Genomic DNA, 17,600 nt, shown 5'->3' with positions numbered 1-17,600 from the left:
ATCTCTGACCAGTAGTTCTGTTAGGGCTGCTCAAACCATACTGGGACAGGGCAACAGGACTTGTGATTTGTGTGTGATGATTATTTCAATATATGTATCTCTGTGTGTTTTGGTGAGTGAAATGAAACCTGACCCTCAAATGAAACAATGCATTTTTGTTACTTGGGTTTTTATCCAAGAGACATGGTGTTAGTTGTGGGCAGAGGAAGGAAACAGGTGTATCAAAGAAGAGCAAAGGATGATTTTGCACTGCATGTTTTTGTCATTGCTTTTCTCTGTAATAGTTTCCTTGTGTTTATTTCCAAGTTGCACTTGTGATTGTAGGTTTGCGATAAACATTCCGCAATGGCAAATCAGTCACTTTGCACAAATCACAAATATTCAGAGATGAATACATCACTTTGTCCATCGTGGAGGCATTTGCATTACATATTAATGTAGTCATCATTGTGGTTGATTTATTGAAATGATTGAAAGCACATTTGCTGTTATTGTAAGAACTGGCATGAGCTTACAGCAATTTGATATTTTTTAGTGTTACTTCTCAGGGCTCATCACATTATTTTCTAGACCAGTGGTTCTCAACTGGTCAGGCCTCGGGACCCACTTTTTCGTTAGTCAATAGATCACGACCCGAAATTTTGAACCACTCAAATCTATTCAACATCCTGCAGTAATATATACGCTTTGCAGCATACAATATTAATTAAAGTGAAGTACAGTGCATATCCCTTATATCCCTTCACAGAACAAAATAATGCTTTTAAATAAGGTTTAATGAGATGATGGAATCAAAGCTGAACTGTATAACATAAAAAGGCACATGTGCTGAAAACCTAACCCCAGAAGGGGGGTCTGGGGGGATTCTCCCCCAGGAGATTTTTTGAAATACTAACATATAATCTACCCATTCTGGTACACTGAGAAGAAAATAAATAGATGTATTACGACATATTAATAATATTTTATGCCATTGTTTGTTTTTCACTTTGTTCTGACAGCTGAGCTTGCTGCTCCACATAGAGAGAAGAGCAAAGAGGAGATAGTCTGTGTGAAATAGTTTAAATTGTGGATAAGGGTAGATAGCCCCCATTGTTCTGTGACCTGTCAATCATCAAACCGGGGGTCATATGTCATTATGTTTTCATTTTTATCTGAAGTTGTACCCATGGATGTATAAAGAATAGTTCTACCGCAAAGTTATTCTCCGTGGGGACTTCCGGCTACAATCTTGATTCTGATTGGCCAGAAGACTTGAAAAAACATCAGCAAAGATGTTTTATTAAGAAGATGATCACTACGTGACAGAAGTTTTCAAAACCGTTTATGGTCTCCGGTACTTTCAGTCCAATGCCTACTGCATGCACAGCGTTAGAAAATCGGGCCTTCAAAATAAAAAGTTTGACTTTGGGATTTTTTTTCCCTCCAATTTTCTTTTTTCTCTCTCACACATCTGCGACCCACTCGAAACGGGTCCGCGACCCACTTTTGGGTCGCGACCCACCAGTTGAGAACCACTGTTCTAGACTATCATTTGCCCAAAACAAGCCAACCTGATAGTAGCTAATAAGCTTTGAGCAAATTTGCTGCAGACCCTTTACGAGCATTACAAGCACACATCCACAAGTATAGGTCTCCAATTATACACATTCACATGAGACACTTTGAAATATGGTGCTGGACCTGCAGCCAGAGCAGAATAACTCTTTAAATATGTAACGCTTCATGTCACCTAGGATGCCTCAATGGTCAAATAATATATTTTGCTCCTTGTTAAAGACGGGGAGGGGAGTCTGAATTCAATAAAACAGTAGCGTTTCTCATGACGGTAGCATCTGGAACGTCCTCAGAATGGCCAGGGATTTTCCAACTCATTAGGATCATGTTGTTTGGTATGCCGTCAACATTCTCTCAGACAACTAAGCTACCTTTTTTAAGGTTGTGCAGCCGCAAAAATGTATGAAATCAGTCTCCCGTGGAGTGAATTCAAATATTCCTCTCCCCACACTCTGCCTCTTTTGGAATGGGTTTTCAATAGAAACATAGAGAAACATTTGCACATCTGGTCTGTGTCCTTCTTTTTAGAAAAAGAGCAGTGGGGAGAAGACTGGGATTAGCAAGCTAGAGAGTGAAGGGGAATAGGTGATGTGTGGTGTAGTTATATCTTTTTTGGCAGTAATTCCCATTATTAACTATTAAAAAATGTCTAGTCCTGTAACTGCTTTGAAATTGTGGTGACACTTATAGGCTTTCAGAAAGATATTTACTGTCCAAACCCTTCTCAATCATTTGTGTGGCAGGACAAATGGAAAATGAGCAAATGCAAAAAGAGAAGAGGATTGAAGTTAAAAGAGTAGACTGTTTGAAATGTGTTTGCTACTGTGTATTTTCCTAAACACAGTGCAGCCTCGCTGAATAGTTTGTGGTTCTTGTGAGCACTGTAGTTTAGTCGTAGAGTCACGATGGGACATTACTGTCTGTTCTGTGCCACTTACTCCTTATTTACTAAGGCCAACCCAGGCTGACTTTAATTGTGATTTTTTGTGGTGTTATATAGTTTTGTGCATGTAAATGGTCTCCAAAGGCTAAAGTTCCTGTGTTCCCTCAAGAGGGAGTTTCTCTCCCATACCCCCCCACAAGGAGCATAATAGGACCCTTTAATACAGATGAAAAGCTTAATGGACGTAGTGCTTTATTTCACATAAATCTTCATAATGTTGAAGCTATATGAGGACAGAACTGATGAGATAGTGCCACTCATTTCTTAGCAATGGCTCCATTTTTCCACTAGTGTGACATGCTAGCTGACTAGCTCCAACAGTTTGTAGTTAAAGCATGGGTCTTTTATAACACTCACAAGATTGAGATCCAGATTTAGGTCTTGTGGTCTTTTGGATGTTCTTGTGTCTTCAACCAGCAGTCCTCAGGTCATCGACAGCACGCACGCATGCAGGCACGCACGCACGCACGCACACACGCACATGCTTTGTTGCTTTCGGAATTTCTTCTCCCTTTTGATGTTGCTGAGTTTTTCAATAGTGGAAGGTGTTTCATATCGAGATCTTGCTGATAACACAGATGGTCAGTGTCCTTTGCGGGGTAGCATTTTTGGTATATTTCATTCCCTTTCAATTCAGCAAGCAGAAAAATCTGCATTTTTAATCTTAAGGTACTGACAGACTGTAAAATGTTCTTAAAAAATAATTGGTGTACTCAGATTAAAGCAACAGTAAGAGACTTAAAATCATTGCAGCTGACTGGAACATAGCCACGAGGACTTGTAAGACTTGGAGCTGCTCTGCTGCAGTGAGCAGCGTACACAGTGTTGCCTGTGTGAGAGGATTTAGTGAAATCAGAAAACAAATCGTAAAATCGTATTTGCCTCAGGACTCACGCTGCCAGCCACTGCTTGTTGCATGCACGTTTGGTTGGTCACAAAACTGTCTGTTGGGTAGTGCTGATTTTCAACGCTGCTTCAATGAGTTCTCTCTGGTGACACATTTTGACAACCTTCCTCTTTTGCATTCCAGCAAACAGTATGCCCTACTTCATGTATCTGTTTGCCTGGTGAAAACACAAAAGTGGTATAAAAGGAAGTGTATGTTTGTTTGTGCACTCATTGGTGCATGCAGTATGCAGCTCTCTGCCATGACAGCTGCCAGTGAGGTTAACATAAACTCTGCCCTACTGCATCAACCACTTTTTAATGCACTTTTTATGCCCTAATGCATCAACCACTTTTTAATGCACTTTTTATGCCCTACTGCATTAACCACTTTTTGTTATTTATTTAATTGTATGGAATGTAAGTCAATCAACTTGAATCTTTTAATTTCTACAATTGCTTAATACACAGGGCTGAATCACAGAGACTCACTGTGTGATTGCTTTGTCTGTCTCTACTTGTTGTCCTGTTGATTAAACATTAGCCTAGTTGTGTCTTTGCAGTAAACCCTCCAAATGATATGGAGACAACGCTCTACACTTTACACAGCTCATTATAAAAGATGGATTATTCTGCAAATGAAATGGTTTTGGTTTGTTTGCATGAGCTAGTCAATAATGAACAGGGAGCTATGCTCAAGTGCTGGCTGACCTGAGTTGTTTTCCCATATGAAGTGTCTTCCATTGTTCTCCCTAAATAAACTGTTTTGGGACCTGTGCATAATCTCAAACTGAATTAGGACATTAATCAGATACTCAGGCCAGTGCAGTTAGGTTTCAATACAAGCTGTTGCCCTGCAGCGCAGACAGGAATATAGACATCGTGATCTGTGCACTTGCCCCTCTGTTTTATTGTCTTGCGAAAATCTGTATTTTGAAAGACACATGTTCAAGGCCTTTTTAAACAGGCATAACATGGGCATTTCCACCAGTGATGGATTCAGGATTCTGTATGCAGCAACCACAGCTGGTTTTGTGGCCACAGAGCGCTGTGGTGGCCTGGACCAGGACGGGAGGAGGGGGGTCTAGTAAAGGTTTTTGGTTGGTGGTGGTCACCAGACGTACTCTAGAGGATTGCTGGGTAATATACGAGCTGTGACATCACTTCAGCGTGACAGATATTGAGGGAAAAGAACAGAGGAAAAGGAAGAGAGAGTGAGAAATATAATGAGCAGAATGAAAAATCTAAATTCGAGGGAAAATAAAGGTTTCAGGGAAAAGTGAGAGTGAGGGTGTGGGGTTAGCTTCAGTGCCACACACACACGCACACGCACACGCACACGCACACGCACACACACCTCCCTGAATGCATACGATCCCATTTTAGGCAAGTGACTGCAAGAATGGATGGATACAGCGAGAATGTGCTCACTGCATTGCGGCTAGAATGATGTTGATATATAGTCCAGAACTTATGCTCTCATTCCTAACAGTGTCATTATTAAAACAATAATGTTGTACCCCCTACACATACAATGGGGGATAGGGTAGTTAAGAGGAAAAAAGAGTAGTAGTAGCAAAACTATTCAAGGTTATATCAAGGAGACTTATTTATAATGTTCTTTCCCATTTCCCATTGCTTGGAAAAAAAATGCAATCTCTTAGAAGATGCATGTCAACAACAGCATCTGCTTGAAAAAGGCTGCTCTTGTCGTGTCCAGCAGTTCACCTCCCTGTGATCTAACTGCCCTCAGGAGCACGGGTCTGACACAAATCCCCCTGTGCCGCTGTGGTATAATAGGTGTAATAGCTCTGTGTTATTGGAGGGGAATCACACCTTCGCCTTTGTAAGATAATCACTGGTACGCTGTGCATTTAATGTTGTCTGGTCCCAGAAGCAACCCATCTATACCCAGATAGCCCTTTTGCAATGTTCCACAATGAAAGAAGAAGAAAGGACAGGAGCGTTTTTTCATGGTTTGTGGTTGTCACACATGTCAGTAAAGAGATGGGAAGCTTAATGAAAACCCTAAGAAGTCTGTTTTAGCCTGGCCTGGGCCCTCACTCAAGTATCCATACTTCTTGGAAGAGGTAACGTATTGGTTTAAGAGACATTTCTGCCTGTCTACTTGTCTGCTTCACGGATTGACATCAGGGTAGGAAGAAAGCAGGAGGGATAAAGAAAGAAAGAGGGCTTTTCATCCATATGCAACCTTATTTCCGACATTAAAAAGGTTGTGTCAGCATCAGAGAACCGATAAATAAATCTTGGATGGAACTTGAGACGGTTCTTGTCAATGAAAACTTCAATGAGCTATAGACGGCCCTCGCTCCACTCCTGGCAGATTGTGATGATGTTTTAAGTCAATCCAGACTCAGGCCTTCCTCCTTTCGTTTGTCTTCCTGAAGCTGCTCTTTCTATGCTGCTCACTTCAGTCCAGAGCTAATGAGAAAATCAAGTGGAATGCAAAACAGAAGTTGGTTATTTTGTGTTGTCCACTAATTAGTCACTACATGGTTAGTAATGTATTTGATGGGATGAGAGGAACACAAAGTTCTTGAGGTCTGTCACAAACAACCAAATGGTTGATTCCCCTTTCATTGTTCCCCTTTTCCTCTCTCCATCTGCTAGCTTAAAGGATGATATTTTCATCTGCCATATGACCGGCTGTGTCCATGTCTAAACTGGGGGTAATAACATAGTAATTACAGTGTAATAAAATAGTAATATTGGTTAAATTATGTTATGTTGGTGTATTAATAGTGTAACATGAGTTACACATTTGTGTAGGGGAGAGTTTCTGTAGATTTAAGCTCTCGTCATTAAGGGTTGGAACATTCAAGTCCCGACTTTACCCATTATAAGAGTGCAGGGTACATTTAAAGGTTAATTAATATCTCTAGACAACAAATAAAATGATATCATTGTATGAGGAAAGCATCAGTAAAACCTTAAATCACTATCCTTCTAAATAAAAGGATAGTGATTCTAGACAATCCTTTATTTTCTTTAAAAAGTAAATAATGGTTTGATTATGACCATTAATCATAATATATGCATTACATAAAGCAGTGCATAATAAATGATTAAAAAGAACATTTCAATAAATAAGTAATTTAGCAGCTTAATAACTGGCTAACATGTTTTAAAAGGTTCACACACACTTAGCAAAGAGCACTGCAGAGACATGAAGCAAAATGCACTGTAAGTAGAATGAGGTTAAAAGCCCCCACAACAGACTTCTCTGAATATTACCAAACCCCGAATCAATAACAGCCCCAAATATATATTTTTGTATTTATGTCATCTGGTAGTGTCTGCAGAGCTGTGCCATCTAAGGGTAGTGACTAGTGCCGACTGAGCACATAGCTCCATGTCACAAGGCCATACATTTGCCAGACATTTCCTCTATGACTCTCATTGAAGTGTCTCAGCAGCACCAAAACCCCAGTCACGTCTTGGCTACCACGCACGCACGCACGCACGCACGCACGCACGCACGCACGCACGCACGCACGCACACACACACACACACACACACACACACACACATCAGCCCCTGCAAAGACAGCATTATTAATAAACAATAACTTGCTACTTAGTTACTCTTAAATACTGTTCCATAATGGAAATACGAGAGGGAGAGAACGTCTGATAAAGAGCAAGTGTGAGTTGTTGAGTCAGAGGGGGGGAGTGATACAGAGGGGCTGCTTTACAGTCATTAGCTGCGGTCTGGAGTTTGGAACATCTATCTCATGGTGGAACCACACTGACATTCCGTCCTGGCTGCTACTTCAAAGTCAGAGTGCCCCTGTTTCCTAACTAAATGTGTCAGGGCAGCATTACTGTAGGGATATGCGATATTGAGAGGCAGGCCCTCTCATCCAGAACTGTGTTTTAATGGCCTATCTGACCACGGACTAATCATCTCCTTACAAGCGGTATTGTGGGAATCGTCTGTGTCACAGCGCATGTTTCTGTTCACTCTACGCACATCTGTCTCCCCTCTTTTACTCTCATTCTTATCACTTGGTCTATAACTTTTCGTTCAGCTTTCCTCTGCATCCCTGCCCCCATCTCCCAAACCCAACTGGCCCATTAGTGTTGGCCAAATTGCTTCCGCATGAAGATTTGTTAATTGTGGTAATTCGGTGGCAGAGAGAACCAATGTTTGAAAGTGCAGAGAACATGTGTCACTGCTTCAGTGGGCAGACGGAAAGGGAGCATCACCTGGGGGGGGGCTAATCATGGAAATTATACTACCAGCCTCTGCTGCTACGAGCACTTACTTACGAGCACTTACGACATCACTGTCGTACTACCACCACTGGTATAAGCTGTGTGTGTGTGTTCCACACAACTCTATTGGGAGGGTTTCTATGTCAACATCTTGCGCCTGTGTGTGGGTGCTACATAATCGAATGTCATGAGAGTATTTTTTACATTGTATTAGTTAGTGTGTTTTATTAGCAATGGAAAATGCCACAGTAAATGACAATTAGCAATTGTTATTGTAGCTGAAATGTATGTAAAGTGCTTACTCAGCACAAAACACAAGCCCTGCTCAGTCAAGAGCCATGCAGGCTGAATTATTGCTTTTGTCAGTAAAATGTAGAAAGTACACACATAAAATGACACTTTTACCACAATGTTACAAACAAACAAAGGGGGAAAAGGGGCATAGAGGACCAAATGCAGCGGAGGGCAGTGGGTTGGATTCAAACATGGGCTGTTGTAGCAAAGTTTTAGTTTTAGGGCACTAACTAACTACTACTGGCTCACCTTGTCTGTCTTCCTGTCCCACTCTCTGTGCATGTGTCTCTCTTTTTGCTGTGTGCTAGTACTGGGCAAGGTGCCAGAAGACCTCCTGCTCCTACTTACTGCTTCTACTTCAGCCCTTCCTGACTAAGGAGAGACACTTATTGTTTCTGCATCAGCACTTAATGGCTCAGTTGGCTGCTTTTGGTCTACCCAACTTGTCTATGTCTACCTCATTTTCTGTCAGCCCCCTGGCTGCTGTGGGCCCATTGCCAGACTTAGAGCTTTTAGTACTTTAGATTTTCTTTCCTTCTCTGTCTGACTACTTGCCCATTAGAGTTTGGTGATATTGTACCTGCTCTTGTGAGCTAATCACCATCACACATGAACACCTAATGCAATAATACTTGGCAGGGCCAGGAGAAATCTTCACTCATTACTTTAATGTAATTGCATTGAATGCAGATTAGTAAGTTGAACAAACATATATTTCACACCAAGATAAATACTTCTGCCTTACCCTTCTCTGTCAAACCACAATTCAGTGTTCCTGTGTGAATGTTGAGTTATTGGCTTAAAGAAACCCCTTTCCATAGCATTAGAATCAAAATTGCATACTATTTCTAAGGTATTATCACAAAAAACAAACACTTTACTTCTTGTTTTAAAATGTAACTTGGCCTGGTCTAGGGTTATGAGCAGACAATGTTCCCATACCATTCCTCGAAGCAGCAAGAGCAGGACATGTTGGAATGTGTAAAACATGGCACGTCTGCAGATGTCTTGCACACTTACACACACACAGACACTGGGACATGTGCACGCTAACTACTGAGGTATGTAGAGAGCAAAAAAGCAGCCTTCACATCCCATATTGCCCTCTACATCTGTGCTTTCTCTTTTTTATCTATTCTTTCATTATGTTTCTCTATATCCCTCAGTAGTTCTTAACTGACTTTCCATCCCTTCTTCCATTCGTATTTTTTTCTCTCTCCTTCACCTTCAGGATGGTAAATCCAGCTGCCCACTGTTGCCCTCACAGTGTTTGATGGAGTGCTGTAGTCTCTGGCCCCTAGCTGTGTGTTAATGCACTACTTGCACCTGCCCTTGCTGGAGTAATAGCACCACACACGTTCACAAACTCACTCATTCACTCACACAATGTCTGGCTGTAATACACACACTAATGCGTCTTACATACATAATCCAAAGTGGATACCACTGTTAAATCGACAAACTACCAACCATTGTGTTTTTCTTCTTCCTGTGTACCCTACTTTTTATAGTCTGACAGCTGGACAAAACATTGTCCAGACCCCCCCCACCCACAAAAAACCTCCATGCAGCAGGTGCACTCTGCCCTTTAGGACATCTACTTAAGCAATGTTGGATAGTGATTCCCCTAGTTTCACTTATCAAAGAGTTAATAGAGAAGAGGGAATGGCCCCTGTTGTGCTCCAGATTAGCTTGCACTTCGAACATCTCCAACTTTTCCAGAAAAAGCGGAGACTCATGGGAACAGTAAGTCTGAGTGGAGGCCTACTCATCCCTGCTGCAATCATACTGTATTTAGTACTCTAATGCAAAAAGCCAAATGGTCACTGGATCTGGAATTCCTATAATGCTTCGCTCTATCTACAGGGGTCATGTTGAGACACAGTCAATAGTGTGTGTGTGTGTGTGTGTGTGTGTGTGTGTGTGTGTGTGTGTGTGTGTGTGTGTGTGTGTGTGTGTGTGTGTGTGTGTGTGTGTGTGTGTGTGTGTGTGTGTGTGTGTGTGTGTGTGTGTGTGTGTGTGTGTGTGTGTGTGTGTGTGTGTTTAATTAATTGAACAGGGACAGTGCACATTAATCAAAGTTTCTGTAAATGTGCCAGAGTTAGCCCAGAGGCTATTTTTCATCTTTTCAAATTTGATAAAAACCGATACAAAAACACAACCAAAAAAAACTTACAAATTTAGCAAAGCAAGAGTGAAACAGACAGACACACACTTTACCAATTAACAGAACATGAATCTGTGAATTGAACACAATCTGTTCACCTGCATGTTAGTGAAGCAATCAACATTGGCCCCTCTGTTGTTTCCCCGACTCAGACTGCAAGGAATCTGGGTGTGACCCTAGATAACAAAATGTCCTTCACTGCAAACATCGCTGCTACAACCCGCTGCTGCAGATACACGCTTTACAACATCAGGAGGATACGTCCCCACCTGACCCAGAAAGCGACGCAGGTTCTGGTCCAGGCTTTCGTCATCTCACGCCTAGACTACTGCAACTCCCTCGTGGCTGGTCTGCCTGCATGTGCCATCCGACCTCTGCAGCTCATCCATAATGCAGCTGCTCGTTTGGTCTTCAACCTTCCTAAATGTTCCCACACCACGCCGGTCCTCCGCTCCCTTCACTGGCTTCCGGTAACTGCTAGAATCCACTTCAAGACAATGGTACTTGCGTACCATGCTGCGAATGGATCTGGCCCTTCCTACATCCAGGACATGGTTAAACTGTACACCCCAGCACCTGCACTCCGCTCTGCATCAGCCAAACAGCTCGCTGCACCCGCACTGCGAGGGGGACCCAAGTTCCCATGAGCAAAAACACGTGGGTTTGCTATCCTGGCTCCACAATGGTGGAATGAGCTCCCCATTGATATCAGGACAACAGAAAGCTTACACATCTTCCGGCGCAGACTGAAAACTCATCTCTTTCGACTCCACTTCGAGCGATAGAACTATTATCAAAGCACTTGTATACTAATAAAGGACTGGCTTATCTAAAGCCAGTTGAATAGCACTTGAAATGTTTTAGCTCTATGAAACCTGATGTACTTATATGATTCTGTTTTCTTCAAGTTTGTACTTTGTTGGTCGAACGCACTTATTGTAAGTCGCTTTGGATAAAAGCTTCAGCTAAATGCAATGTAATTTAATGAAGTGGCAGGCAGGGAGACAGAGAGAGGTATTTACCCTCCATATCTTCCATTTGATAGCTACCTCTCAGACAGAAGGTGAAGAGGTTGCTGGGTAATTTGTCTGTGAGAGGGAGAAAAGGCAAGTCAGTAGTTGTTTTTTTTTAGCACTTTCCAGTAATTGTGTAGTTTGATTGTGCTGTGTATGTGAATCCTGTGTGTATCAACACTGTCTGCTGTTTACATTGAACATCCGTTGAACTTTTAGAGGTGGAAATTAACAACTACAAATACAAATAATATAGCTAATTTCTAAAACAATCTACCCAAATAATCTTTGTTCATGCCCAGTACATACAGTATCTGTTTACATCTGTGCCCACTGATCCTAGTACTAGACTCCTGGTATTAGGATGGGTTAAAGCAGAGAACAAATGTCACTGTGTGTGCTGTGTGCTCTGCATGTGTGACCATTAAAGAGGGTTTCATCCCTCCCAATTCTATTCTATTCTATCTATATATTGTTACAAAACCTTTAACTTTAACTAAGTTATAGACTCAGTGCCATGGACACTTGTAGGGAATGAAGTGCTATCACTGTAAGAGGGAATCATTCTGAGAAGTGGAGCCTTATTGGAACAGGTGATGTAAGAATTGAATGTGACTCCCTGGGACAGTTCCAGCTCCCTGGAAGAATGTAGCATGTGATGGATGGATCCTCTTCTCCTCTCTCAACAGCCTGTTTGGCACACAACTCCCTAAACTCCTCAGTATCTTAAAGCAAGCCAGCTATTCCTCCCTCCTTCTCTTGTTGTGTTTGAAATAGCCTTTCACCATAGGAATATCATTGACATGTCATAATGGCGAGTTTGTAATCCCCCCACTCCGTTTCATTTTGGAAAAATGGCAGACGGAAGATTCTTCCATGTGCTACCATTTAAAAAAAAAAATAAATCGTATAGTGAAAAGCATTTGAGTCTCCTGTGATGTAATGCTGGTGTTAGGTGTGTTGTAGTTGACACTAAGCTGGATACTGGCGTTACTGTATTGGACGTTATTTTGGAAAGATATTCCCTTTATATTGGCCTAATACTCATGCTCCTAATAGTCTGCTATTTAACTAAACATGTCATTCAACTTTGTAGATTTTCTGGCATCTTGTGAAACATTTAAACCAAGAAGTTGACAATTATATGCACATCTCTTTTATTTTCTTCCTGGGCACCAAATGGTTGTTATGAGCTTTAAATGTTATCACAGGAAGCTTGCTAAATCCAGAAGGATACAAATACAGATAAAATGTGCCTCACAGATGAATACATATATAGAAATACTTTTCAATAAACAGTATAATATACTGTATATGTATATATAATATATAAATACGACTGTCATAGATAAAAAAACCTCATGTGCAGATAATAGTGTATCATACAGTTTAGTAAAATGTATTGTTGAGATGGTGGCTTTAGGGCAAAGTTCACTGTTTAACAACATTTTAAGGCTTACTATAATATATAGATGCACTTTTATTTGACTTATTTGTATGGAGTCACACCAACAGGTTAACGTTGGAAACAGAGGGCATCACTAGCCAGAGTTTAGATATATGCGACAAACTCAGTGTGTTGGTTATATCTGTGTTCAAGAGCACCTGGTTTCTCAGAACCTTTGGAAACACTGAGAGGGAAAGAAAGGGGTCAAGACCAATTAAAGGCAAATCAAGTGTTTAACAAAGCCACAGCAGCAGTGTTTAAACCTGCCGGACTGCACTTCATTTTTAATTTTTTTTATTAGGTGTGAAGTCTCCGGGCCCGTCACCGACTCTCGAGGGCTCGGTCCAAAACCTGGAGCTGAAGTTCTGCAGCCGTGCGACGGTGAAATGCGCCTCGGGAACCGTGGGAGCTGTAAAAGTGTGCGCCAGGACCCCAGGTGTGTGCAGCTGTGCCCTGTTAAAACTTTACTGCCTGTGTAGGAGGGAGAGCGACTAGACTATTATTTTACTTTCTTTAGCTTATACTTTTATACACTTCACTCTGTCTCTCTCCCTCTCTTTCTCCCGCTCAATCTTTATCTTGATTTCTTTCCAGCTTTGTGATTCAGTTGCTGTTTTCTCCTGAGGCGCTGTCATTGGTCTCTGGCCATGTCTTTAACAGCAAGGATGTTATTGGAGCTAGTGTCATAGCACAGAGTTCACAAGGTCAAACTGAACACATGATGTCAGGCAGATTATAAGATCTATTGCAGCTGTCAATATAGAAATAAGACGGGAAAAAAGCATGTGCAGTTAATTGTCTTGTTTCAAAATTAACATCTGCAGGTGATGTATGCAAATATTGTACACATAGTGTTTTTTCAACATATGCATAATATATGAATTTGCCTTTAATGCTTCACTCTTAGGTTCGGGAGAGGGGGTTAAGGAAAAGCTGGTTCCTCTGGTTCAGGGCCCGTCTGACACCAAAGAACTCCATATGAGCCGCTGGCTGAATGAGATCCGCAAGCCTGAATCTTTGTTGGCTCCTGACCTTCTGGTGTTTTCTGTCCAAGTCCCACAGCAAGGAGGCAATTGCAGGAACTCAGGTAGAAGCTTTGTAATGTTGCAACTCTCTCTTTCGAATGCATCTGTCATTGTACATGCTCTGTAGTGCATTTTCTTACTCAGCATGTGTGTTTTGGAAATCAGAAATCACCATTGCACACTGATATTTTAGTTTTTAAACTCATTTTCTGGTCGTGGTTTTAGTGTTTGGACTGGTCCCAGGCTCTAGTAGTCCATATTCCATCTCAATTATTGGTCATCTAATGCAAGAGTCTCAGTTTGTTTAGGTTTTCAGATTTTCCTTCCTCCTATAATGTCACGCAATGCCCCCTTTCAGTTATTTGTTTGGTAAAGCCGATAAGTGTTTTCCACGCCAGTATCCTTGAGGCAGAGTTGGCATGCCGGCGTCTCTTTACAGGCAGCAGGAGTTTTCTAAATATCAGTTAGTCTCTTTCAGCGCGGGGCAGGTTAACAACAGCTAACACTCCAGGATTGCTGCTGCAGGCCGCACTGATGTCAGGTTACAGTTCTTGATTGCACCCTAAAACCACAGATTATATTTCTGGTTTCGGTTTGAGAGTGTGTTGGTGCATGCATGTGTGTTTAGAGAAAGGGTGTGGGATTATTTATTAGCTCTTCCAAAAGACTCAAAATACAATTCAGATTCCAAAGCTCAAAGTGCTGTTGTGCGTCATTAAGTGAGTTTGTTATTAAATGCCTAAAACTTAATGCATCTCATTCATACAGCTTGGTCTCCAGTGTTCTCTCAAACCTTTCCTACCCATCTACCCCAAAAGCTGCAAGGGGTGGTTCTACCCTTTATAGATTTACAGACACAATTAAGAGACCACTCTAAATTGTTCTTAAATCTCAATCTCTTCATGTATGGCAGCCATTCTATTCCAGTATCTGTTGAATTCCAACACAGAGAAATGTTGTCAGAGTTGAGAAATGTCAACTGCACACCTTCTCATCATTGCCTCAATACTCTCCTTTTTTTAAATTTTTCTGGCTTTAATGTTCCGTATTTCTCGCTTGCTTTTTTCTTATTATCTCTATCCCTCCTTTTGGTTCATTTTAATCTCAAATCTAGAAAAAAATCTGTTTTCCATTGGCCATTTTGGCATACTTTCATCTGTATTCATTTTGTTCCCTAAAAGTCTAATGAGACATTCATTTTTATTGGCTATACAAAGGAATGAATAAAAGCAAGTTGAATATGAACTTTATTGTATTTTGAACTCTATTTTAACACAAACTTTCTGCCAGAAGTATATATTTTATCTGAGATGTCCCTACAGTCAGCAGTAACAGCAGTAACAGTTAAATAATAACAATTCCAACCGAGCATTTCTCTGTGCATGTGTAATTTGTTTTAAAGATTCTGTTGAAGAACAGTTTTTTCCAAACGCAGTGTGTGTTCAGAGGCATTTGTGGGTACCTACTTATATGTCTGTGTTTTGTATGGTTGTGGGGATTACATCAAAGCCTTTGGTCAGTTCGCATGTGCCCTGTCCCCGCTGTCGTCCAGAGGGTGACTGGGAGCCTGTTAGAGCGGTGTTAATGGACTGATGGTTGCAACGCCTCATTTAGTCAGACATGGAAAGGTGGAGTTAGCACCACTCTAAATTTGCTCCCATAGGACCGACTCAGAGGCTAAACATTTTGTGATCATGACATTGTTGGAGCGCTTGGCCTTGGCATCAAACACATTTTATTCATCCCATGTGGCTCTGTTGATTCCATTTAGCAAATTCTTAAAGCGTGACCATTACACATTGAGCATAGGAGGGGGCTAAGGAAGTAAGAGAACGGCTAACTATTTACACCATAGACATGCTGAAAAGATTAAGATGTAATGAGCCACAATCAGCTTTCGTATTTTATTTTTATTTTGATTAGTTGCTTCTGGTTTTTGTATAGATGCAACCAAAAGCACAATAGTAATGTGGGATCTTTCCACCCAATTCTCAAAGAAAAACATTTGTTTAAGAAAGGGGGAGCTAGCTGGTAATTGTCATCAAGCAACCAACATAGTCACTGAAGTGTTTGAATATTCTGTAAATACTCACATGCCATGGTGCTTTCACATACATATGCATTTGTTTCATGTTTTGGTGAATGTGATGGACTGCAGTTGAATATTAGTCTAGAGAAGTGTTGTCTTCAGTGTTTCCCCACTGGTCATGTATGTGTGATCTCAGTGTTGGAAAATGCCATCCTTTTCCTTATGTATCCTTTGATTCATCCAAGAAGCCATTTCATCCATGTCTTGCATTTCCCCATTTTGAAGAACCAGGAATGCCCAAATCTCTGAGGCCACCTCTGATATACTATTTGGTCACCATCTCAACTCAAGTCTAGTTCTGTCTTATACTGTTTTGACCTCTGTCTTTAACACACTTGACTGCCTGAAATATTTTAAACAAACCCACAAGCAAGTTTCCCCTGAACTAAAGTAAACAAGTACACATGTTTTAATCTTCTTTCTATCTCTCTCACAGCAAAGTGAATTCATCAAGGAGATACGTTACTTTTAAATATGGCCAGCGACATCTGTTTTCCGTCTAATTATTTACCAGCAAAAGCTCAATTCCAGTTTACTGAAGGTTGGATGGCAAAGGATGGCGGTTGGAAGGAGTCCCTATACACTTGTAGAACTCCAGACCCAGACGGATGTGTTTCCATTAACCAGAGTTGAGGTTGGAACATTATAAACAATTAAACAATTACAGTCATGGGTTTTAACGCAGAAGATCTAAGCAAATCTGCTTTGAAATAGTCTTTTATAGATCCAAAGGCCTATAGCCATTTCATATCTTGCCGTTAACTCTTTAAACATTAACAACTTGACAGTCCCAGACGCTCTTCCCCTCTTTAGTTCCAGATATACCCATCAACAAAACTATTTTTTGGCATTGGAAGTGTACTACGATAGTCAATAATTATCCCCTTTTTCTTTTTCATTTTCTCTCCTTTTACAACAACCAAACATGATTCATGCTGGTGCTCTGCTCTGACACAAAGAATAATGAGAAATCAATGCCATTATTAAGTATCCTGAAAGTAAACTATAGTGAGGGATGGGGATGAAAGCCAGGCAGCAGTGGGAGGAGTCTGTCTGGAGGAGGTCAGGGGTGAGGGAGTTTGAGTCACGGTTGCAGGCCGCAGGTTGGCTGGCTGCCTGAGAAGGGCACAGCTCAGTGTTCCACTTGCAGGGCCAGCTGAGAGCCAGGGACAGGTCATCCTTCACTAGCACACACTGATGCTGTGTTCATTAAGGCTAGTAGATCTATTCATGAGTTGTACACTTTATCAGAGTAGAGAGGAGATGTATGGACCTCCAATGCTACACTGCTACAACTATCAAGATAGCCTGATCTGTTAGATCCCCGTCAGTGGCTGGCTGTTCTGGGGCCTGTCTCTGTTGATGGATGGGAAAGACTAAGCGGTGTGAGAGAGGCGAGGGCTGGAGGGCGTGTGAGGAGCTGGGGTTTATGCTGAACCTCAGGGCGAGCGGCAGCCTGCAGGTGTTCCCCCCCCCCCCCCCCCACACACACACACTATCCACCACCCTGACGTGCACCAGAGGGGGAGGGCTAGGGTCGGGTGGGCTTTATGATCACAGAGAAGACAAAATGCGAGAGAGAGTGAGGGATAGCATGTGTTTTCCCCTGGCACGCCAGCAGCTGCGAGACAATGATTTATGCTTTTCTCAGAACTCTGGGATCTCAAAATGTTACATTTAATCAAGCATACTGAGAGCAGAGCAAATGTTAAAGATGTTCCTTATAAAGCCCTCCAGTTTTTATCTCTTTACCATTCTGTGGGAGTTGTGGGAATAGGGAAACAAAGTTATCTTTCATCTTAATTTAAACATATCGGAAGGAATTATAAAAGCTACATGGAATTAACCCTTGGAGAATTCCCCCCTGTACACTTATACTAACAATATGTAGATCCCTTATAGCTAAAACAACGTTTTCTTGAACACTGAAGTACCTTTTAG

The 17,600-nt window shown here is 41.5% G+C and overlaps 1 protein-coding gene across 1 annotated transcript in view; it reads left to right on the top strand.

Moving 5' to 3' along the window:
* The window catches only part of vps13b (vacuolar protein sorting 13 homolog B), a 460,668-nt gene that overhangs the window by 128,427 nt on the left and 314,641 nt on the right, over positions 1-17,600 (top strand). The window contains 2 exon segments of the mRNA XM_079694034.1: positions 12,847-12,981; positions 13,453-13,632. Of these exon segments, the coding sequence (XP_079550160.1) occupies positions 12,847-12,981; positions 13,453-13,632 (315 nt within the window).

The sequence above is a fragment of the Notothenia rossii genome (assembly GCF_949606895.1).
Source record: "Notothenia rossii genome assembly, chromosome: 7".
NCBI lineage: Eukaryota > Metazoa > Chordata > Actinopteri > Perciformes > Nototheniidae > Notothenia > Notothenia rossii.
Note: the sequence above shows the minus strand (reverse complement) of the source record. Positions and strands in the feature narration are given on the sequence as shown.